This window comes from Neoarius graeffei, chromosome 8 (genome assembly GCF_027579695.1).
Source record: "Neoarius graeffei isolate fNeoGra1 chromosome 8, fNeoGra1.pri, whole genome shotgun sequence".
NCBI lineage: Eukaryota > Metazoa > Chordata > Actinopteri > Siluriformes > Ariidae > Neoarius > Neoarius graeffei.
The window spans coordinates 88,048,491-88,074,351 of record NC_083576.1 but is presented as its reverse complement, the minus strand read 5'-3'; the positions used below and the strand labels follow the sequence as shown (position 1 = coordinate 88,074,351).

The 25,861-nt window shown below is 42.5% G+C and overlaps 1 protein-coding gene across 1 annotated transcript; it reads right to left on the bottom strand.

The window, feature by feature from the left end:
* Positions 1-1,691: 1,691 nt before the first annotated feature.
* LOC132891014 (cytochrome P450 2D20-like) lies at positions 1,692-22,358 on the bottom strand. Its single transcript, XM_060928449.1, has 6 exons — positions 22,215-22,358; positions 3,122-3,295; positions 2,898-3,033; positions 2,575-2,762; positions 2,354-2,495; positions 1,692-2,234 (listed from the first exon to the last, which is right to left on the bottom strand). Exons 1-6 carry the CDS (start codon positions 22,242-22,244, stop codon positions 2,038-2,040), a joined length of 867 nt encoding a protein of 288 aa, XP_060784432.1. The 5' UTR covers positions 22,245-22,358; the 3' UTR covers positions 1,692-2,037.
* Between the last annotated feature and the right edge of the window lie 3,503 nt (positions 22,359-25,861).

Genomic DNA, 25,861 nt, shown 5'->3' with positions numbered 1-25,861 from the left:
GATATTCCTTGGTACTTTATAATTCCTTACTTTGTACATTATTAAGGCAGTTTTATATTCGATAATATCCCTGAATTTTAAACATTTTGAATTTAAGAATAGTGAATTAGTATGATCTCGGTAACCAGCACTATGAATTATTCTTATAGCTCTTTTTTGAAGTATAGTTATTGCATGAAGTGAACATTTATACGGATTTCCCCACACCACTGAGCAGTAATTTAAGTATGGTAAAACCAGGGAACAGTAAAGAATGCAGAGTGAATTGTAGTCCAGGACGTGCTTAGCTTTACTCAACACAGATATGCTTCTTGATAGTTTAATTAGTATGTATTTTATATGTGATTTCCAAGTAATTCTATCATTTATTATTACCCCAAGAAATGTATGATTAGAAACTCTTTCAATGTCAACACCATCTACCTCTACATTTATTGCCTTATTTATTTTATAATTATTAAATAACATGATTTTTGTTTTTAGACAGATTTAATAATTTATTTAGATCAAACCAACTTTTTAACCTGCACAATTCTGAAGAGATTATGTTTTCTAACTCATGTAAATTTGTTCCAGAACAAAACACATTCGTGTCATCTGCAAATAATACCATCTTAAATAGCTTTGATAAATTGCACATATCATTTATATAAAGAATGAACAGTTTAGGACCCAATACTGACCCCTGGGGGACACCACAATCAATATTCAAATAAAGCGCTCAAGGGCAAATTTGATGAGTTGGTGGGGGACTGAGCCATAGGCATTTTCTAGATCCAGCCAGACTACACAGAGATCCGACTTCTCATGCTTGGCTCTCTGGATCTGCTCCTAGATCATGGTTGAGTGTTCTACACAGCCAGGGAATGCTGGGATACCTGCCTTCTGGCAGCTGGTGTCAATATAGTTATTGTTCAAGAGGGAGTTGTCCATCTGTTCTCCCACCACTGAAAAGAATATCTTCCCTTCTACATTTAATAGGGCAATGCCTCTAAACTGATTGTTATGGGAATCTTGTTCTTTCAGGATAAATGTGGTTATTACTCTGCTCCACTCTGAAGGGATGGCTTGAGTCTTCCAGGCAACAATCAGCAGCTTCCACAATAACTTCAGCAACATGGGGAAGTTCTTGTATACCCTGTATGGATCACCATTTGGTCCTGGTGATGAGGCAGATCTTGCCCTGCCTACCACCTGCTGAATCTTCATCCATTTGGGTGTTGTATTGAAGTGGGAACTTGGTTCAGCAGGATCGGGCACGTACCTTGGCGGGCCAAGTGGGACGTTCCTCTTACTGTCGCCTAGCTGATGTTTGATGTACTCCTTGAGTTTCTGCTCCATGGCTTCCAGCTTTCCACTCTTTTTTTTTCAAAAAACAATAAAACTTCTCAGTTTCAACATTTGATGTTTCTTTATACTATTTTCAATGAAATATGGGGTTTCCATGATTTGCAAATCTTCACATTGTGTAAAACATAAATAAAAACAATGTCCCAACTTTTTTGGAATTGGGGTTCTAGTTACTATTATTATTTCTGCACCCCAAAAATATTTTTCTTTCACTTTTCCTTTTGAGTATTTCATGATGTTTACATGCATGACACTGGCACTAGGAAATAAAATATACTGCATATATTTGTTTTTATATATTTACAATCATGGCATTTGGCATTTATATGCACAAACAAACATTTTGTTATGAATGCAACTTTTTAATCATTGTCAAACATTGTAAACAAGATCCAGATTTACTACTGGCAGTTTAATTTAACATGGGCTAAATAGCTGGAATTTGACTTGATTAAACCTCTTACATCCCTTTTTTTACATCCTTTTTTTTCACAGAATCACAGAAAAAAATAAGACAATTTTAGATACAAGGCCACGAGGAAGGAAGTAATTAAATGTGAAACAGCCAACCACCATGTTAATTATAACATAACATTAACACTAGAACAACTATCACATGCCCATGAGGACAGGCTCATTTCTTCAATAGCCATAAAGATATTTTCAGTATACAGATATATACTGGGTCTACATTTCTCTAGCTGGTTCTCTCAGCCTGACTTCCATCCTGTACGGTTTGGGTGTTATTGTTAGCCCAAACACAGGAGTGAAATCTGGTTCTCTTGCATCTTCAGGCCAAATGAACTGAAAGCGGCGCAGCAGAGTAACCAAGAAGAGGAAGAGCTCCATGCGAGCCAGACTTTCACCGAGACATACACGAGGCCCTACACATAGACAGAATACATAAATGTAGATTTGCTTTTTGTCAAATGAATTAATCTCTGGTTTGGTTAAATGAGGTTTAAATGAAGTTTGCAGTGTCTTTTCACTCCTGAGTTCTCACCAGACGAAAAAGGTAAGAAGGCCTCAGGCTTCTCAAACTGTCCCTGTTCATTTAGGAAGTTTGATGGATTAAAATCATGAGGAAACTTCCACTGGCCTTCTTTACTCAACACTGAGGACAGGTTGGGAATGATCAGAGTTCTCTGGAACACAAGGAAATAAAAAAAACAGAGATTAACATGTGTAGCGGAACGGTGAAGCCAAAGCAATTAAAATTGTCACCTTTGGGATGGTATAGTTCATCAGTTCAGTATCTCTTGTGGTACAGTGGAACACACTCAGAGGCAGAGTGTTGGCGACACGTTGACACTCATGAATCACAGCTTGTATGTACGGCATGTTGTGTCTGTCCTCGAATGACACCTCAGATTTTCCCTCCAGAACCTCATCAATCTCTTGCTGGCATCTCTCTAGAAACAAAGCATGTATGGCACTATTATGAGATTCATTCAACCTGCCAATTTGGGCAATAATATCAAAAGTTCAACATTGATTTAATAAACAGGTTTAGAAGATAATGCAATGGACAATTTTAAAGTTCACACTCTGGATGTCCGGATGAACCATGAGGTAGAGAATCGCTGTAAGTAGTGTGTTGGATGTGGTATCAGTTCCAGCCACATGCAAATTTATAACATACTCCACAAGTTGTTCTTCACTGAAAGTGGATTCACTGTCTCTCTGTTACAAACAAGACATAAAATAACACACATTAGCATGACTTGTCATCAGGCAAAACTGAATTGACTTAAATCACACAAATACAAACCTTATCAAGCTCATCCAAATAGCAGTCGACAAAGTCTCTTGGTTTTCCTGGGACTCTTGTTGTCTTGTGCTTGTTGATCATGTTTGCTGTCAAGCTTTTAAGTCTGCTGTGGTTATCAAAGGCTTTTTTAAAGGGAAGGGGCAAGGACCTCACCACAGGAAGTGCATCATAGAGCTATAAGAATACAGAAGATTTAGCTCTTGTAGTACATGCATTCAAACACCCCCCAATCACATTTTCAGTTCATGTGATACATGTCCTTCATAGATGCATCTGTATTAATGAAATATCTCCAGCTGAAACTATTACATTCTCTGGATAGATGTAATAAACATTATTTAACAATGTGCCCATATTCATCTGATCATTTCTATCACTGAGCATTAGGACTGTCCACTGTACATGGAGCATAGCAAAGGAGTAGATGTACCTGACTTCATCTCTACTGCACAGACTCTGGCTCCAAATTTTGACAACATGGTTCATTGGCTTCATTTCTGTAGAGTGGGAGGCAATGGAATCAAGCCGTCCATGTTTTCTACAGTTGATGCCAATTCCCACCCACCAGCCAGTTCTTCCCATGATTTTATTATAGCAGCTACTCACTGGGGAAAGTGGTGCAAACACATGCTTCCTCAGAGACACGTGAAGCCGTTCAACTGCATATTTTTTGAACCGCTACTCATGCTTGGTTATAGGGTAGTGTCACAAACTTGGAGGAAATTGATATCTTCCCTCTTCCACGTACATTAGCTCACAGATACCCATGATTGGTTCATGTTACTCTTCAATAGCATAGCCAGCTTTGTTCTCTTGTTCCTCTGTCGCATTGTTGCATTATGTTTTCGAAATAATTTTACTTTCCTCTTAGATGTTACACAATTGTTAACCTTTACACATAAAATGGAATATTTAAGAGAGCAGATCATGTGTAGTTTACGTAAAAAGACTTAGTTTCTCATCAAAATGTGATTTCATGAATTCTATATAATTAAATCAAGTTCCTAATTACTAGTTTGAATTATGTAGAGTATGATCAAGTGACATAGTATTAACACGATCCAATTATGGCCCGGTTCGATTTTGAGCTCGGGTGTGAATACAGGGTTTGACTTTTTTCAGGACTTTGAAAATGTATGATCAAAACATGTTGGAGATACAAAGACTAATTGTTATAATGTACCTCAATTCATTCACATGGAACTGATGTATGCACTTGAATTAATTTAAATTAATGAGATTTTTTTCACTGTACAGTCAACCAGGAATTCAAAAAGTGTTTTATGATATTGCTGTTGTTAGACTATTTTATGAGTGCAGTTAAAGGCATATAAACAACATCAAATAACACAGCAAACTGCACTTCAATTAACTATTCCTTGGAGCACATCAAGGTTCGGTCATAGGAACACTTCTTTTTATCGTGTTTATCAATGATCTCCCAAAGTCAATTCATCATTGCAAGGTTGTTCTGTATGCAGACAATACAGCCCTGTTCTTTGCTGGTAAGGACGTCCATTCTATGGAGTTACAGTTGTGGTCAGAAGTTTACATACAGTGACATGAATGCCATTTTGGATATGAATGTCATGGCAGTATTTGGGCTTTCAGTAATTTCTTTGAACTGTTCTTTTTTTTGTGGCAGACTGATTGTACAGCATACATCTTTAATTAAAAAAAACCCACTCGACTTTGGTGCACAAGTTTTAATTTTCTTTGGGTTTTCTGAAATCAACACAGGGTCAAAATTGTATATACAGGTTCAAAAATTTACATACGCTCACAGTGCTCAGCGTAAATGAGTACAACCCCTTTAAAAAGTAACATTTTAAACAATATCTCAATGAACACAAACAATTTCCAAAATGTTGACAAGACAAAGTTTAATATAACATCTGTTTAACTTATAACGTGAAAGTAAGGTTAATAATATAACTTAGATTACACATTGTTTCAGTTTTACTCAAATTAGGGTGGTGCAAAAATGAGTACACCCCACAACAAAAATTACTACATCTAGTACTTTGTATGTCCTCCATGATTTTTAATGACAGCACCAAGTCTTCTAGGCATGGAATGAACAAGTTGGCGACATTTTGAAACATCAATCTTTTTCCCTTCTTCAACAATGACCTCTTTTAGTGACTGGATGCTGGATGGAGAGTGATGCTCAACTTGTCTCATCAGAATTCCCCATAGGTGTTCGATTGGGTTCAGATCAGGAGACATACTTGGCCACTGAATCACTTTCACCCTGTTCTTCTTCAGAAATCCAACAGTGGCCTTAGATGTGCGTTTAGTCATGTTGGAAAAGTGCACGACGACCAAGGGCACGGAGTGATGGTAGCATCTTCTCTTTCAGTATAGAGCAATAGATCTGTGAATTCATGATGCCATCAATAAAATGCAGCTCCCCGACACCAGCAGCACTCACTGCCACCACCATGTTTCACTGTAGGCACCATGCATTTTTCTTTGTATTCCTCACCTTTGTGATGCCATACAGTTTTGAAGCCATCAGTTCCAAAAATATTTATCTTGGTCTCATCACTCCAGAGTCTAGAGTCCCAGTAGTCTACATCTTTGTCAGCATGGGCCCTGGCAAACTCTAGGCGGGCTTTTTTGTGTCTGGGCTTTAAGAGAGGCTTCTTTTGTGGACGGCGTCCATGCATGCCATTCCTCTGCAGTGTCCACCGTATTGTGTCATGGGAAATAGTCACCCCAGTTTGGCTTTCTACTTCTTTAGATAACTGCAGTGAATTTGCATGCCGATTTTCTTCAACCCTTCTCATCAGAAGACACTCCTGTCGAGGTGTTAACCTCCATGGATGACCTGGATGTCTCTGTGAGATGGTTGCAGTTCCATCTTTCTTAAATTTTTGTACCACTTTTGCTACAGTATTCTGAGTGATAAGTAAAGCTTTGCTGATCTTCTTGTAGCCTTCACCTTTGTGGTGGAAAGAAATTATTTTCCTTGGGGAATTCTGAAGAGACAAGTTGAGCATCAGTCTCCATCCAGCATCCAGTCACTAAAAGAGGTCATTGTTGAAGAAGGGAAAAAGATTGATGTTGCAAAATGTCGCCAACTTGTTCATTCCATGCCTAGAAGACTTGGTGCTGTCATTAAAAATCATGGAGGCCATACAAAGTACTAGACGTATGGTAGTAGTTTTTGTTGTGGGGTGTACTCATTTTTGCACCACCTTAATTTGAGTAAAACTGAAAAATGTGTAATCTAAGTTTATATTATTAACCTTACTTTCATGTTATAAGTTAAACAGATGTTATATTAAACTTGTCAACATTTTGGAAATTATGTTCATTGAGATATTGTTTAAAATGTTACTTTTCAAAGGGGGTGGACTAATTTATGCTGAGCACTGTACATTATTAACTCCGAAGTGCTGAAACTTCCAAAATGTCTCTTATCTTGCCAAGGCTGAGGTCTCTTAACTTCCTGTTAGTGATTATGATTGACAATAGCTGGTAGCTTCTCTGTGCCTTCATAAAAAGGGTTTGTTTAAAGCACTCATTGGATTGACCAACATACAGTAAAATGGGAAAGTCCAAGGAGCTCAGTGCAGATCTGAGAAAGAGGATCGCAGATGTACACAACTCCGGAATGTCTCTTGGAGCCATTTCTAAACAACTGCAAATTCCAAGATTAGTTCAAACAATTGTATCCAAGTTATCATGAGGTGTAGTCACTTTGCCAAGCCATTTTGCTTCAGGAAAACCCAAAACTGTCACCCTCAGCTGAAAGGAAGTCAGTTTGGATGGTCAGGAACAACCTGGGAACCACCATGGCACAACCCTGCCATGAACTGGAAGCTGATCACTGTCTACAGTTCAGATCACCATGGACTAAGACCATGAAGAGTCATGAAATATCCAACCAGAATTCTGTCACAAGCTTCTTCATGGTTGTGGCTGCGGGGGCGTGGTCAAGCGCCGGTCTGTGACAGGAGGGCGGAGTCAGGGAAGGTAAGTGGCAGAATCACTACACCTGAGAGCAATTAACCTGTGTTTGTGTGTCTTCCCAGTGACCGCGCCCGATTTAAAGAGGGAGAGCTGAGAGCAGAGGGGAGCTGATCCCTGAACGAGATGCTAGTGCGTGTGTGTCTCTGTGTATTAAAAGTACACACATTGTTAGACTGAAAAGTTTGGCAATAAAGCTGCTATTTACCCCTGATCTCTGTCCTGCCGTCCTCTGTGCTCCACCCACACGTAAGGAACGTTACAATGGTAAACAAAAATGTTTGGTCAAGGTCAATCTTGTGAAGAGGCATTTTACCCAAATATTAGGTGTGCTGTATATATATATATTTTTTTTTTGACCCTGTATGTATAATTTTGACCCTGTGTTGATTTCAGAAAACCCAAAGAAAATTAAAACTTGTGCATCAAATTCTAGTGTTTTTTTAAATTAAAGATGTATGCTGTACGTTCTGCCACAGAAAAAGAACAGTTCAAAAAAATGACTGAAAGCCCAAATACTGCCATGACATTTATATCCAAGATGACATTCATGTCACTGTATGTAAACTTCTGATCACAACTGTATTTCTTGAGGAAAATCTTCATGCCTTCAATAACTGGTTCTCTCTTAACAAGCTAATCGTAAATTTTACCAAAACAAAAGTCATGTTTTTTGGTTCTAACCAATGACTTAAAAGATGTCCAAAGTCAGTATTGTCATTCACAGGAACTGACCTAGAAGTTACAGATTCTTTCAAGTACCTCGGTCTGACCTTTGATCCTACTATGACCTGTTGTAATCATCTTGACGATCTGTCTGGAAAAGTAGCTAAAAGATTAAATCTTTTGAGTAGGAGTAGAAAGTATCTCACTGCGGACATGTGCAAATATCTTCACGGCTCTTTGGTCCAGGCTCTTTACGAATACTGTGATGTGGTCTGGTCTAATGCTGACAAGACAAGCCTTGACAGATTACTAAGGTTGCAGAAGAGAGGTGCCTGCATTATTCTACAAAAGAAGACCAGAGAAGAACGATCTGAAAACTTGTTTAGAGAGTTGAGTTGAATCCGTTTGACTGATTGTTGGACTTTCCATAAATGCCTATTTGTATTCAAATGCTTGAAAGGACTTTGCCCCTCAGGAACATATTTACCTGCAATTCTGAAGTACATACAGTGCCTTGCAAAAATACTCATACCCCCTGAACTTTTTCACATTTTTCCACCTTACAACCACAAACCTAAAAGTTTTTTATTGAGATTTTATGTGATAGACCAACACAGAGTAGCACATGATTGTGAAGTGAAACGAAAATGATAAATGGCCTTCAAAATTTTAAACCAATAAAAATCTGAAAAATGTGGTGTGCATTAGTATTCAGCCCCCTGTCCTCTGATACCTCTAAATACAATCCAGTGCATTCAATTGCCTTCAGAAGTCATCTAATTAGTTAATAGAGTCCTACTGTGTGTAATTTACCCTCAGCATAAATACACTTGTTCTGTGAAGGCCTCAGTGGTTTGTTAGAGAACACTGAAGAAAAAACAGCATCATGAAGACCAAAGAACTCACCAGACAGGTCAGGGATAAAGTTCTGGAGAAGTTTAAAGGAGGTTTAGGTTATAAAAAAATATCCCAAGAAGCACTGTTCAATCCATCATTCAAAAATGGAAAAAGTATGGCACAACTGGAAACCTACCAAGACATGGCCATCCACCTAAACTGACAGAGCGCGCAAGGAGAGCACTGATCAAAGAAGCAGCCAAGAAGCCCATGATCACTCTGGAGGAGCTGCAGAAATCCACAGCTCATGTGGGAGAATCTGTGCACAGGACAACTATAAGTCGTACACTCCACAAATCTGGCCTTTTTGGAAGAGTGGCAAGAAGAAAGCCATTGTTGAAAGACAGGCATAAGAAGCCATGTAGGGGACACAGCAAACATGTGGAAGGTGCTTTGGTCAGATGAGAACAAAGTTGAATTTTGGCCTAAATGCAAAGCGCTATGTGTGGCGGAAAACTAACAATGCTCATCACCCTGCACACACCATCCCCACTGTGAAACATGGTGGTGCCAGCATCATGCTATGGGGATGCTTTTCTTCAGCAGGGACAGGGAAGCTGGTCAGAGTTGATGGGAAGATGGATGGAGCTAGATACAGGGCAATCCTGGAAGAAAACCTGTTGGAGGCTGCAAAAGACTTGAGACTGGGAAGGAGATTCACCTTCCAGCAAGACAATGACCCTAAACATTCAGGCAGAGCTACAATGGAATGGTTTAGATCAAAGAATATTCATGTGTTAGAATGGCCCAGTCAAAGTCCAGACCTAAATTCCATTGAGCATCTGTGGCAAGACTTGAAAATTGCTGTTTACAGACGCTCTCCATCCAATCTGGCTGAGCTTGAGCTATTTTGCAAAGAAGAATGGGCAAAAATTTCAGTGTCTAGATGTGCAAAGCTGGTAGAGACATACTACAAAAGACTTGCAGCTGTAATTTCAGCAAAAGGTGTCTCTACAAAGTATTAACACAGGGGGGCTGAATACTAATGCACACCACATTTTTCAGATGATGATGATGCCCTTTATTGTCACTAGTCACATGTACCAGCGAAATTAGCCGTCAACCTGTCCGTACATATACAACATACAATTGACATAGGGTAGACAGGACAGGAAGACAGGGATAAAGATAAAAAGGAAACACAACATGAGGAGAGATAAGGAAAAAAAAGAACACCCTCCCCACTATGCTCCTGTCAGGAGTACAGTGTGGGAACATTAAAAAAAAACCTTTGCATAAGCACAACTACAACACAGGTACACTTTAAACACGGGACTTGAGGGGGGGAATCAGGGGTAGGGGGGGGAGGGGAGGAGGTAATCCAGCGCAAGCAAGCAGCCATCCGCTCCTGCAGCCATGAAGGCGCTGGTCACGCACCCGCTTGTCACACTGGGGGTAAAAATGGCGACCGCGGAGAGTTAGAGAGGAATGCGAGGAATGAGAGTGTCTCCCGGCATTGACCTTCAGGGGGAAATGTTTTCTCAGCAATGGCCTGAAACAAGGCCGGTTCTGTCTCAGGGTGCCGAATGTCGATAAGATATGAATTGTTTGGTCTTTCCAGACGCAGTCTTTGCACGTCCTCACCGCTTGTCCATATCTGTCCACTCTATTCAAATTGATCTCCGAAAAACGTATTCCTTGCAAAGCTGAAAGCTGCTCCGAGATAACCATTTTGTGGTTAAAGTTCTGAATGTCCACAGTCCAAGTGCCAACAGCTTTGCCCACCACTCCAATCATATCGGGCAGCTTTGTGGGGCTTTGAACAGCTGTCACCGTTGTCTGATTTCCTCGATATACCAGGGCAATGCCTATTCCAATCAGCAAAAGTCCTGTAATCATGGTTCCGAATAGGTAGATATCTTCAATGTCCTCCACAGAAAGAATCGCCAGGCACACGACCCGCCTCTGCTCCCACGCGTCCATCGTGTAACCAGCCGCAAACGTTCCGGCAGGACAAACGGGTTCCCCCGAACCCAAAACTGTGTCAATTTCGTTAGGAGACCAGTTTATCAATTCCATGCTTTTTAGTTTAGAAAGTAATGCAGGAAGAGTCTCTTCAAAAAGTACAGCAGACGAGACAAGATACAGAAGCACAAGCAGGGGAAAAAAGGAGGGAGAGCAGAATGCGACCACCTTCCGTGGAAGCAGATTTTTATTTGTTTAAAATTTCGAAGACCATTTATCATTTTTGTTTCACTTCACAATTATGTGCTACTCTGTGTTGGTCTATCACATAAAATCTCAATAAAAAACGTTTAAGTTCATGATTGTAAGGTGGAAAAATGTGAAAAAGTTCAAGGGGTATGAATACTTTTGCAAGGCACTGTAACAACAACACTAGAAACAAAATATCATCCAAGTCTGGTTATAGCTCCTTCAAATATTCTGCTCCTAAATTATTCAACAGTCTGGATTCTATAGTTAGAAATCATTTTGCTCAAACTATTATGTAGAACATTTTTTGTTATCGAGATTAACTCTAAATTGTCCAGTGTACTCAAGCCTCTAAGTTATTATAATTTTCACACTATTTCATAAAGGTTCCATTGTCAATATAAATTGCCGTAACTTTTAATATTTTTATCCACATTAATATTTTTATTTATTCTATTTGTTATTCTGTCTTTGCCATTAATTACCTCGCTCGGGACAGAGTCCACCAGGGGGTGAGGTATTGTTTTTGGTCGGGTTTCTTTGTTTTTTTGTTAAGGATATTACGGGAAAACGGCTAGACCAATCTTCATGAAACTTTCAGGTTGGATGGCCATTGGTCTCAAATAGAACCTCAAACGTTTTGAGGGTCATCCGGTCAAGGTAACCAAAAAGGTCAAAATCATTTTTGTTGTGTCTACTGCCTTATATAGAGGCGCTAGCCACTATGCCATCGTGCTGTAAGAATGTAAGAGTGTAACAATTGCGCACTGCACATACATGTGTTCCGATTAAAATGGTCGGTGAGTGTATACAATTTGGTTCACCATTCGAAATAAATGGACTAAAGAAATCGCTTTCAGACATGTTTATGCTTATTCCAGAGGGAACGTGTGTTCCACTGAGCTCTAGCGCCAGGCCATTTCCAGGAAATAAGAGTTTGGGTCATGGTGACAGCCTCGGTTCGGAGGTTTCGAAAACTGTAAGAGGTAAGAGTAAAATAATATAAAGTACAGACACTTGATATATTTTACTTCTGTGATTTTTAAAATTGTTCATTTTTGGATTATGCTTCATTTTTGTGGCTACTGCCTCAGAGGAAATATATATATATATATGCTATATTTACTGTATGGACATGGTATGGTACGGGAAAACGGCTAGACCAATCTTCATGAAACTTTCAGGATAGATGGCCATTGGTCTCAAATAGAACCTCCAACATGTTGAGGGTCATCTGGTCAAGGTAACCAAAAAGGTCAAAATCATTTTTGTTGTGTCTACTGCCTTATATAGAGGCGCTAGCCACTATGTCATCATGCCGTAAGAATGTAAGAGTGTAACAATTGCGCACTGCGCATACATGTGTTTCGATTAAAATGGTCGGTGAGCATATACAATTTGGTTCACCATTCGAAATAAATGGACTAGACTAAAGAAATCGCTTTCAGACAAGTTTATGCTTATTCCAGAGGGAAAGTGTGTTCCACTGAGCTCTAGCGCCAGGCCATTTCCAGGAAATAAGAGTTTCCTGGAAATAAGGTCATGGTGACAGCTTTCGGTTCGGAGGTTTCGGTTTCGAAAACTGTAAGAGGTAAGAGTAGAATAATATAAAGTACAGACACTTGGTATATTTTACTTCTGTGATTTTTAAAATTGTTCATTTTTGGATTATGCTTCATTTTTGTGGCTACTGCCTCATAGAGGAAATTATGCTATATTTACTGTATGGACATGGTATCAGAAAAATTTATTTATAAGCAGGAGTCACATGTACCCATAGGGTACCTATTTTTTTCGCAATATCTTCCTTCATATTCATCATAAGTGCTACCTTGCCCAGTTTGTTTGCCATGCACAGCTTTCATGTAAATAAGTGTCAGCTTATGTCAGCTCCACACTTGCATCCAAGAGGCAGGCCGACAAACGTCACTCCAAGGCACCCACTTACCGAGTAGGTCAGTGAGTAATGCTCTCCATGCACCACCTGCCACTTAGTCTCTCGCAAGCTAGCACCCAGGTTCCTTGGACCCTTCCTCTTCAAGAAGGTAATCAACCAATGTTCTGTTAGACTCGCATTACCACTCACCATGCGACGTGTTCACCCTATCGTTCATGCATCTCAGCATAAACCTCTGGTCTCCAGTCCTTTGCTACCGGGTGGCGTTTGTTTTGCCTGGCAAAACAAACCTCGCCCAGTTTGTTTGCCATGCACAGCTTTCATGTAAATAAATGTCAGCTTTTGAAACCCTGTGTCTCAAAGATTATTATTATTACAAATATATACAGGCTACAAATTACATTTCCAGTTTCACTGTTTTATAGCTACACTGTTAATGATGGAAATAAATAAATCAGTGTATTATATTACACTATTTAAGCACATACAATTTAGTAAAATGTGTGGATTTGTGTTGATGACACGGTGTCTCAGTTGAAATACTTGATTCTGGAACTGTGAGTGTGCAGCACTGAAGCTCATGTCCCTCAACACAAACCTCCTTATAACTCAGTGACTGTTCTGAAATGCTGAAACAGCTGATACGAAACCTGACAGCTTTCCTCAAAAGTGGCCCAAGGGGATTGGAAAGCAGATAACAAGTAATCCTCTGAATGTGCTCAAATTTGAATTTAATTTGATTTTAGTTATTTATCTTTAAAGAGCAACATACACCTTGACACTTCATACAAATTTCAAATCAAACTGAAGAATACCTACAGCAACTAAAGCAAACGTAAAAAATTGATTCTTTTAAGCATAAACTTTCTTCAAAAGGTTCACACTTTTTTACAGCCAGGGACCCCGTAACTGAAAATTCACTCCACTGGCTAACTGATTTTTGAAAATAACCCAACTATATAAATATTTGACTCATTGTTCAAATGCATTTAAAAAAAAAAAAAAACACGAAAGGAATATATCAGGTCCAAAATGATATTATTTGTAAGACATTGCTTATTGCTCTCATTTGCACTGACTGTAATAACTCAATAATAAAAATAACTTTTCTAATGTTGAGTTGTGATTTCCCCAACACTAACATGGAATTAAAAGCCATTAGCATTAATCTTAGTCCAAATAACAGTGGTCAGGCATTGTTGAAGTGACAATTGGTTATTTGTAACTATTTATAATCGCAGTGTTTATAATCTGGTGTCGCCCAGATGAGGATGGGTTCCATTTTGAGACTAGTTTTCTCAAGGTCTTTTGCTCACATTGTCTCAGGGTTTTTTTGTTTCTTTTTCTTGTCACTGATGCCACTTGCCCACTATGGATCTAAATCTACAAATCTACCAAAATTTCTATAAACTTGTTTTGTGACAAATGTCTATTATTAACAGTGTTACACAATAAAATAGAGTTGATTTGAGCTTACCATTGCCCAAGGTCCATGAGCGATCTTTAAGTTTTCAGTAAATAGCCGAACGTAGACTTTAAGGGTTTCATCGCCATAGTCATAGCGAGTACCAAACAAAACCAGGTAGATGATATTTGATGCTGCATCATGGAACAGAGTCTGAGGATACATGGAGCTTCCTACAAATAGACAAGCTTTGTTGATGTGTTTTTACTTGCTTTGTAAAAGATTTTTTATTGGGCAGCTATAATCAACAGAAACATCTCATCTCATCTCATTATCTCTAGCCGCTTTATCCTTCTACAGGGTCGCAGGCAAGCTGGAGCCTATCCCAACTGACTACGGGCGAAAGGCGGGGTACACCCTGGACAAGTCGCCAGGTCATCACAGGGCTGACACATAGACACAGACAACCAGTCACACTCACACCTACGGTCAATTTAGAGTCACCAGTTAACCTAACCTGCATGTCTTTGGACTGTGGGGGAAACCGGAGCACCCGGAGGAAACCCACGCGGACACGGGGAGAACATGCAAACTCCGCACAGAAAGGCCCTCGCCGGCCCCGGGGCTCGAACCCAGGACCTTCTTGCTGTGAGGCGACAGCGCTAACCACTACACCACCGTGCCGCCCCCAACAGAAACATGATTAATAAAGTAACATGTTGATACCAGCATGCTTGTCCAATTTTGCAACAACGTGTTCAATTTCTCCAAGAATCCTCTTCTCCATAGGCTGTTTCCCCAAGCCAAAGTTCCTTAAGGTCATGAGAGCAAAGCGCCGATGCTCCTTCCATTGAAGACCATAATCAGCCGTTATGACTCCTGTTTCATTTTACTCATATTAGTAACACACATTAGCACTGCACTAAAAATACATTTGTAAAATAAATTTAATACAGTCTGGTGATGAGGGACGAGTGATTGTTTGTCACAGAGCTCACCTTTTCCTTCAGTTATATCCTTAATCATGGAGTCTGGGCGTCCTGAAAAGTCTGCAGATTTGGTCACCAGAGCTTCTTTTATGGCTTTTAAACCATGAAGAACAACAGCTGGTTTTGTCCCAATATACAGACTGTAAATGTTTCCATATTGCTCTGCCAACTAAACATACAATATTCAACAAATATTATTTCAGCAATACATACACACATTGCAAATGTGTCATGAGGTAACATGCCTGCTGTTCTGTCTTAAGTTGATTTACATTGTGAGATTTTCAACACAATTTTGTTGTCATAGACAAATCTTCATAAACCAATTTGATTGTGACAAAAGATGGCCAACGACAAAGTTCTGGCAGTGTTATAAATTCCAACCTCAGAGTGAAAGTGCTGCTACAAAACTCATCTGACAACCACCAGTAGGGGGACCCCACTAACAGACACTGTTGGGTGACTGCACCCTTAGGTGCCCACATGGTTATTTAAAAAAAAAAAAAAGCAAACACACCTTCTAGGGTGCCCCTATGGTAGATAACACCTGTTTTCTGCACAAGTCTGGATCAAACTGAACATCATAATTTTCTTTAATCATAGCTGTATCATCTATCATCTCTGTACAAAAGACCCAAACATGTTTTTAACTCAGATCTTTAAAGAGATTATTAATGTTAAGGGTGTCACATCTATGCCAGAAACCACACCAAACTCCACTTAACAGAACACACTGCAGCCTACAAACATGGCCGCCACAGATTACAACACCTACACACCTTCACGTTCACAGTCACCGCATTCTTAACCATGCACACCTGTCCATTACTTCACATAATCACAGCTCACAATATGTAGGACTCTCGCTACACACACAATTCTGAAGTAAACACTCTGTGTCATTGCCAGACTTTACCAAGACTTGACTGTTAATATTTCAGTACTCTGGTAGGACTTGACATTGGTTGTTTCCTGGTTTTTGTGCTTTCATCTTGCCCTTGATGTATATATTACAGATCAAAAAATTTCAACCTAGGTGATTTTTTTTTACCTGGGTTAAAACACCATCTCCTTTGTGAAAGCTGGACAACTTCCTGGGAAACCATCTGCAAGGATGGAGTCGGCCCTCCTGGATACTGCCCGGGACTGGAAAACACAGGTTGACCTAGGCCAAAATCTCATCTTTCCGCCAGAAATAATCACAACTAACCTCAGGACAGACATGATCCTATGGTCAACCTCACAGAAGTCCCTATACATTCTGGAGTTAACTGTGCCATGGGAGGCTGCAATTGATGAAGCATATGAACGTAAGAGACTGAAATATGCTGGCCTAGCAGGAGAAGCAGAACAATGAGGCTGGCGGACCAAGGTCCTCCTGGTAAGGTCGGCTGTAGAGGGTTTATAGCCACCTCAACATCTAAGCTCCTGAAGAGGATGGGAGTTCGAGGCCAGGCCCTCAGACAAGCAGTCAGGTCATTGTCAGAGGCTGCAGAATGAAGTAACAGCTGGATCTGCCTAAAAAGAAAGGATCCCATCTGAGCTGCAAAATGACCAGCAAGAGGGGTGAAAGTGGAGGGGAGCGCACCTGGGACACTGGGTGTCACTGTTGAGCCTTCTGGAGGTGTCGTGTGCCTCTCAGTGAAACATCAGTGAAGGAGGGTGCCCACCTAACGACCCCGCGGAAGTGATTAGCCCCTTCTCCACTCAAGATTCCAGAGTGCTGAGTTATCTGAGGGATTGAAACATCAAGTCCTATGAGCTCAACTAACAAGCTGGAGAATTCCAGTGGCTGCTATGAAAGTGCAGCTGACAACAAGGGAAAGACCATGTGACAGCATGGAAAGACAGCTGACATGAGGGAAAGATCCCAACAGGGTTGTCATGGAATAGCTATCCATGATGGCAGGCTCCGTCACTCCGATAAGTGAATAGGAGTCACCCCCCATGGCTACAAAAATTCAAAAGAAGACACCCCCTGAGTCTGAGAGAACGGGGGCGCAAGATGACTCATTGACTGACAACCCGGTAACCGACACTGCCATGAATACGGCTTTTTAATTATACGAATTATCAGCACGGCATCATCAGCTGCAGGACAAGAGCTCTGAATATGTAGCTGTGGCTGGACCAAGGTAACATCCATGAAAGGCCTCAAAATACATCAAGGGCGGATGAAGTGTTTGAAGGAGGTGAGGTCAGGACCTCACATAGACCATTATCTCTTGAGAGAAAGGTCAAGTAAGTCAAGTGAGGCTCAGTGGCAGGATGCAACCCACAGTCCACCGAGCATCAGTATCCCAACATCAGAAGAGAATAACTCAAGCACACGATTTGAGAATCTAGAACCCAGCCAGATGCAGCCTGCTTTGGAGAAGAACATTCAAGGTCACAGACCTCAAGTGAAGTGGCCAAAGTCCAGGAGCAAGAAAGAGTGGACAACAGTCGACACAGACCTGACAAAGATCCTGCACAGTCTCCAAGGAGCAGCGGAGAAGAAACTGGAGAAAATGGGCAAACTGATCTACTCCTACGGTGCAGACAGGTTTGGAATCAAAGAGCTAGTTAAGAAAGCCACAACAACAACCCCTTCTAAGTCCAGAAGGCAGCAGGAAATTGAGCGCCTTATCAAGAAGAGAAGGGAGTTGAGAAAATGCTGGAGGAAATGCTCACTGGAGGAGAGGGAGGGCATCAACGTCCTGCAAGCAGACCTAAAGAAGCGCCTGGGAAGGTTGTGGAGAGAAGAAAACCTAAGAATCCGACGCAAGAGGAAGGAGAGGACAAGAACATCCTTTTACAAGGATCCCTTCAGATTTGTAAAGGGACTCTTTGCAAAAGAAAAGAGTGGGTCACTTAAGGTGCCAAAGAGGGAGCTGGAGGATTACCTGAAAGCAACTCATACAGACAACCAAAGATGGGAGAAAAGGGAATTACCTCTAGACATGCCACCCATGCCTCGCCCATCAGTTGGATGACAGCCCCCAAAACGGAGCGAGGTCGAAAAAGCTGTGGGGAAAGCAAGGGCAGATTCAGCTCCAGGGGCAAATGGAGTCCCATACCGGCTGTATAAAAATGTTCCAAATGTCTTACGGTTCCTGTGGAGGCAAATGAAGTTTGTTTGGAAGAAAGGAACAATCTCAAAAGCATGGCGAAGAGCTGGAGGTGTGATAATCCCAAACCTCAACATCTAAACTCCTGAAGAGAATGGGAGTTCGAGACCAGGCCCTCAGACAAGCTGTCAGGTCACTGTCAGAGGCTGCGGAATGAAGTAGCAGCTGGATCTGCCAAAAAAGAAAGGATCCCATCTGGGCTGCGAAATGACTACCAAGAGGGGTGAAAGCGGAGGGGAGCACACCTGGGATGCTGGGTGTCGCTGTTGAGCCTTCTGGAGGTGTCATGGGCCTATCAATGAAATATCAATGAAGAAGGTGCCCACCTGATGACCCCGAGGAAGTGATTAGCCTCTTTTCCACTCAAGATTTCAGAGTGCTGATTTATCTGAGGGATTGAAAGATCAAGTCCTATGAGCTCACCTTTAACCGAGTTCATAATTTCCAACCTTGGTAAAATTTTGGATGATCTAAAACAACTTAAGAGATTTTCCATCATTTCTTTTGCCTCTCTTTCTTCCATCCATTTCCTCTCTGTGTACACCTACCAAGTATTTCCTCTTATGTCTGTCTGTCTACCTATTCAGCATTTTTTTACATTTATTTTTTCATACTTAAAAGTAGACTGCCTTTCAGATTTTTCAAGTGGAGGTCATAAAAAAATTTCCCGACACTCAATTATTTTTGTTTAGTGGACCAAAAGCTACTGAATTCGAATCACAGACATCCAATTTTATGAGTTTTTTTTTTTTTACACAGAACAATTAATGAATTTGAAGCCATGTGGCCCTAAATTCTCCACTATTATTTATTGCTTCACCAGGACCCAATACAAGATACCACATCACACATCACGTGGTGGGCTTTCCCTGTTCGCACAAGGCATTGTGGGATACAAATTTGAAAATGGAGAGAAAAATGGAGGACACGAATGAAATGTGAAAGACTGACTACAGTAACAAAAAGCAAGAAGAAAAGACATTATGTTGCGAAGGAAAGGAAACGCAGGACCAAACTAATAAATATCAGTGGTCAGAGAGCACCTCGGTGTGATCAGCTGTTCGTTTAGTGAAAGAATGATGTAACTGTCAGTGCACGGTCAAGGTAAACCTGTAGATGGCAGTAATGCAACACTGTGGATGTCAGCTGTCATAAAACACAAAAGAAGAAGGTGGTAAACATTTTTTTTTTTTAAGATTTTTTTGGGGGGGCTTTTTTCACCTTTATTGGATAGGACAGTGTAGAGACAGGAAATGAGCAGCAGAGAGAGAGAGAGCGGGGAGAGATCGGGAAATGACCTCGGGTCGGAATCGAACCCGGGTCCCCGGATTTATGGCATGGCACCTTATCCACCTGAGCCACGATGCCCAGCGTATGCACGCATGGACTTCCTCTGTCTGCTTGACTGCGCAAAGTGAGCGATTTCATGCACATTATTTGCTAAGGAATGCCCTCAAATTAAATAACTTCCCACCCACAGAATAGCCTGATATTTTGTGAGATATTACAGAAATAAACATATGTCACAATGATCAAATTTCACCAATTTTATGAAATCAAAAGGCCATCTAGCTTTAACCAGAATTCAAACTCAGAACCTTCTGATTCTTTACCTAACACCTTATCCACTAGACCAGCAACGACTGTGATGGAAAGCATGATATATATTTTGAACTTATTAATGAGTCCAGTCTTATTACATCATGAAGTAGTTTAAAATACAAAGTCTTCTCAAAACCTAACCCTAAACCTAACCCAAGATAGAGTAAGTCTCCCTAATACAAGGAGCAAAATATGCACTTAATTAAAAATTCTAACCTAGGTTCAACAATTCCACCTGACCTACAATTCTGACCTGTAACATATACCTCTGTTAGTTCATCATCATGTGATCCTTTCCTGATATTGACCTTGCCATTCATTAATGTTTTGGATTTGTCTGTTTTGAATCTTAATTTAAACACACACACACACACACGCAATCATGCATCTGTAACAGATTGTTCTCCAAATAAAGTAACATTACATAATTATGTAATGGTATAAAAAAAGATTAGAAAAGAATTATTAGACAGTGTGGCTGCGGGGGCATCTGTGTATGGAGAGCAAGGCCAGAGGAGGGGAGAAGCAAAATTGATCACACCTGAGTTTGTGTTACATTACGTTACATTACATGGCATTTAGCAGATGGTCCTATCCAGAGCGACATACAATGAGTGCAAAAGCCAGGTACATGAAGTGAAGGCCAGGTGACCAGTAGTAGTGGAGCATAGGGATCTGGTTGGCATGTAGGGACGGATCAGTCTCAGGAGGTATGCTGGCCCTAACCCCTTGAGAGCCTGGTAAACTAGCACCAATGTCTTAAATTTGATGCGAGCTGTGACCGGTAGCTAGTGCAGTTCAACAAGCAGATGGGTGACATGGGAGGGCTGACATCAGTGTTAGACTGATGAGTGGGTGTGGCCCCTCTTCCTCTCTGCTCCTGCCCAAGACTGCTGTCTGTCCTGGTCCCCCATTGGTGGAATGACCTTCCCACTGAGGTAAGAACTGCCCTGACCACCTTCATGCACAGACTGAAGACTCACCTCTTCAGGCTGCACCTCTCCCCCACTTCCCTGCCCACTGTGTAATTGCGTATTGGTCTAGGCCAACCCAGGCTGTGTACTGTCTAGCCTGGGGTTGGCTATTTGAGTTTTTTCTCTTTGTCAGTTGATTTGTATGGTTGGTTTGTTTCCTTGGATGTTTGCCGAGTATTCGTACTTCAACAGAATATTATACTGGGAGGTCCAGACCAAGGTCATGACCAGTTCTGACCGAGGGAGTCGAGGTGGAGGCTGTGGATTCCTACAAGTACCTCGGGCTGTGGCTGGATAGCAAGCTGGACTGGACTTGCAACACCAACCACTTGTACAGGAAGGGACAGAGCAGGCTATACTTCCTGAGGAGGCTGTGATCCTTTAACATCTGCAGGAAACTCCTGTGGATGTTCTGTCAGTCCATGGTCGCCAGTGTCCTGTTTTACACCATGGTGTGCTGGGGGGGGGCGGCACATCCAAGGAGGACACATCCAGGCTGGACAAACTGATCAGGCAGGTCGGCTCTATGGTCGGCATGAAGCTGGACTCTCTGGTGACGGTGGCAGAGAAGAGGACTATGGACAAAATACTGAACATCATGGATGATGCCAGTCACCCTCTGCACACCGTCATCAGCAACCAGAGGAGCCTGTTCAGTGACAGACTGCTCCTTCCCAAGTGCAGGACGAACAGACTTAAAAACTCCTTTGTCCCTCACAACATCAGACTGTACATCTCCTCTCTGGGGGTGAGGAGGGGTAACAGGAGGACAGAGGACGGGAAGGACCAGTAGCCTAGCCTGACAATAAGCAGTACTGGACAATATGCAATATAATGTGCAATACCTCTTCTGTTGGATTTTTTTCCCTTCCTCTTCCCCATATCTTATTCTTATTCTTTTTTATGTTTGTATATGTAAATACCTAATTTAATTTAATTTATCTAGAAGTTTCTCTCTATTTCTATTCTCTGTTTATCCTGTAATGATGCAACTGGAATTTTTAATTTCCCTGAGGGAACCCACCCAAAAGGGATCAATAAAGTTCTAATCTAATCTAATCTAATCGTTATTCTGTCACTTGTTCAGTTGGCACTAGAACTTTCTTGTCTAGAAGTTCAGCACTTCTTGTACCTGACTTTTGCAATTGTTGTACATTGCCCTGGATAGGACCGTCTGCTAAATGTCATGTAATGTAATGTGTGGCTGTTTGTCTCCTCTTATTCAGTGATGACAGGAGAGGAGAGGGAGATTTGATGAGCAGAGCAGTGTGTGCATCTCAGTGTGTTTGTGTGCTTAAGCTGAAAAGCCAAATAAGAAAAATAAAATGTCAACTAAAGTATCCTGCCTGTCCCAACTACAAACCATTCATTAACTGCTTACACAAATGATCACATTTTTAACAGATAATATGAAATTGTACCTTCTCAAAGTCTTTCAGAGGATTTTTCATGTTAAAATGAAACAAGTTCCCGAATATAGGAAGAGGTTGTGGTCCAGGAGGGAAGTTCTTGGGTCTCTGGATCCTGATGAAGAGGAAGAGGAGGCAGACACAAACAACAGCCAGGATCCAGGAACCCAGCATGATGACTGCTGTACTGCTGCTCTATACTCTACGAACCTCTGGAATGACAGGTCCTTATAGCAAAGAGAGTTTGTTAATCATTTACAGAGCAATGTAACAGAACAAGGCAGCACGGTGGTGTAGTGGTTGGCACTGTTGCCTCACAGCAAGAAGGTTCTGGGTTTGACCCCAGTGGCCGATGGGGGCCTTTCTGTGTGGAGTTTGCAGAATAGACTAGACTAGACTTCCTCATTGCACATGTGACAGGTACAAAGCAACGAAACGTAGATTGCATCTAACCAGAAGTGCATAGCAGTAAATAACAAGTGTAATATACATAAATATAAATGTACAGGAATTACAAGGTATGGAATGGTATAATGAAAGCGGATAGAGATAATGAGAATGAGATGAGATATTTACAGTATGTTCAAAATGTGCAATATGAATGAATTATAGTGCAATTGTATGATATATAGATATTTGCAGTATACAAAACACGGTATGATTAAACAGTAGTGCAAATAGTGATAGTACATTGAAGTCAGGTCAAGTCAATTCAGTTTGTTTGGGGGGGTGGAGTTCAGCAGTGAGACAACTGAAGGAAAAAAAAAAAAAATAAAAAAAACTGTTCCTGAGTGTTAGGTTAAATTTTATTATACCGTAAAATACCAAATAATAGCCGAGTTCCAATTAACCGCCGAGTTACCTTTAACGGCCGCGTGTACGCGTGTGTTGTGACAAATAAAGGCCGGTTCCGAATACTCGCCGGGGTCTAAAAAAAAAAAAAAAAAAAAAAAGCGTCCGAACGTTCTATCTAGAATCTTGAGGCCCAGCACTTTTCTGGTTTTCTGGTGTTTAAACGATTTTGCATTGCATAGTTTTCTACCGAAACAATATGAATGAATGAATGAATGAATGAATGAATGAAATTATTTCTATAATACTCGTCTCGTCTCGTCTTCTTCCGCTTTATCCGGGACCGGGTCGCGGAGGCAGCAGTCTAAGCAGGGAAGCCCAAACTTCAATTTCCCCAGACACCTCGGCCAGCTCCTCGGGAAGAACACCGAGGCGTTCCCAGGCCAGCCGAGAGACATAGTCCCTCCAGCGTGTCCTGGGTCTTCCCCGGGGCCTCCTCCCGGGGGGACATGCCTGGAACACCTCCCCAGGGAGGCGTCCAGGAGGCATCCGAAAAAGATGCCCGAGCCACCTCAGCTGATTCCTCTCGATGTGGAGCAGCAGCGGCTCTACTCCGAGCTCCTCCCGAGTGACTGTGCTTCTCACCCTAAGGGAGCGCCCAGCCACCCTGCGAAGGAAACTCATTTCAGCCGCTTGTATCCGCGATCTTGTTCTTTCTGTCATTACCCAAAGCTCATGACCATAGGTGAGAGTCGGAACGTAGATCGACCGGTAAATTGAGAGCTTCGCCTTTTGGCTCAGCTCCTTCTTCACCACAACGGACCGGTAAAGCGACCGCATCACTGCGGAGGCTGCACCGATCCGCCTGTCGATCTCACGCTCCATCCTTCCCTCACTCGTGAACAAGATCCCGAGATACTTAAACTCCTCCACTTGAGGCAGAACTTCTCCACCAACCTGGAGAGGGCAAGCCACCCTTTTCCGGTCGAGAACCATGGCCTCGGACTTGGAGGTGCTGATTCTCATCCCAGCCGCTTCACACTCGACTGCAAACCGCCCCAGTGCATGCTGAAGGTCCTGGTTTGAAGAAGCCAACAGGACAACATCATCCGCAAAAAGCAGAGATGAAATCCTGTGGTTCCCAAACAGGATTCCCTCTGGCCCCTGGCTGCGCCTAGAAATTCTGTCCATAAAAATTATGAACAGAACCGGTGACAAAGGGCAGCCCTGCCGGAGTCCAACATGCACTGGGAACAGGTCTGACTTACTGCCGGCAATGCGAACCAGACTCTTGCTCCGTTCGTACAGGGACCGGACAGCCCTTAGCAAAGAGCCCCGAACCCCATACTCCCGAAGCACCCCCCACAGAATACTACGGGGGACACGGTCGAATGCCTTCTCCAGATCCACAAAGCACATGTGGACTGGTTGGGCAAACTCCCATGAACCCTCGAGCACCCTATGAAGGGTATAGAGCTGGTCCAGTGTTCCGCGACCAGGACGAAAACCGCATTGTTCCTCCTGGATCCGAGGTTCGACTATTGGTCGAATTCTCCTCTCCAGTACCCTGGAGTAAACCTTCCCTGGGAGGCTGAGAAGTGTGATTCCCCTATAATTGGGGCACACTCTCCGGTCCCCTTTCTTAAAAAGAGGGACCACCACCCCAGTCTGCCACTCCAGAGGCACTGTCCCTGACCGCCACGCGATGTTGCAGAGGCGTGTCAACCAAGACAGCCCCACAACATCCAGAGACTTGAGATACTCAGGGCGGATCTCATCCACCCCCGGTGCCTTGCCACCGAGGAGCTTGCAAACCACCTCAGTGACTTCGGCTTGGGTAATGGACGAGTCCACCTCTGAGTCATCAGCCTCAGTCTCCTCAGTGGAAGACATGACGGTGGGATTGAGGAGATCCTCAAAGTATTCCTTCCACCGCCCGACAATGTCCCCAGTCGAGGTCAACAGCTCCCCACCCGCACTGTAAACAGTGTTGGCAGAGTACTGCTTCCCCCTCCTGAGGCGCCAGACGGTTTGCCAGAATTTCTTCGAGGCCGACCGATAGTCCTTCTCCATGGCCTCCCCGAACTCCTCCCAGTTCCGAGTTTTTGCCTCCGCAACTGCCCGAGCTGCAGCACGCCTGGCCTGCCGATACCCGTCAGCTGCCTCGGGAGTCCTGGAGGTTAACATGGCCCGATAGGACTCCTTCTTCAGCTTGACGGCATCCCTTACTTCTGGTGTCCACCACCGGGTTCGGGGATTGCCGCCACGACAGGCACCGGAGACCTTGCGGCCACAGCTCTGAACAGCTGCGTCCACAATGGAGGTAGAGAACATGGTCCACTCAGACTCAATGTCCCCCGCCTCCCTCGGAAGCTGGGAAAAGCTCTCCCGGAGGTGGGAGTTAAAGACCTCCCCGACAGAGTGCTCGGCCAGACGTTCCCAGCAGACCCTCACCATACGTTTGGGCCTGCCAGGTCTGTCCAGCTTCCTCCTCCGCCAGCAGATCCAACTCACCACCAGGTGGTGATCAGTTGACAGCTCAGCCCCTCTCTTCACCCGAGTGTCCAAGACATAGGGCCGGAGATCAGATGAAACGACTACAAAGTCTATCATTGACCTCCAACCTAAGGTGTCCTGGTGCCACGTGCACTTATGGACACCCCTATGCTCGAACATGGTGTTCGTTATGGACAAACCGTGACTAGCACAGAAGTCCAATAACAAAACACCACTCGGGTTCAGATCGGGGAGGCCGTTCCTCCCAACCACGCCCCTCCAGGTGTCACTGTCATCTCCCACGTGAGCATTGAAGTCCCCCAGTAACACAATGGAGTCCCCAGTCTGAGCACTCCTCAGTACCTCTCCCA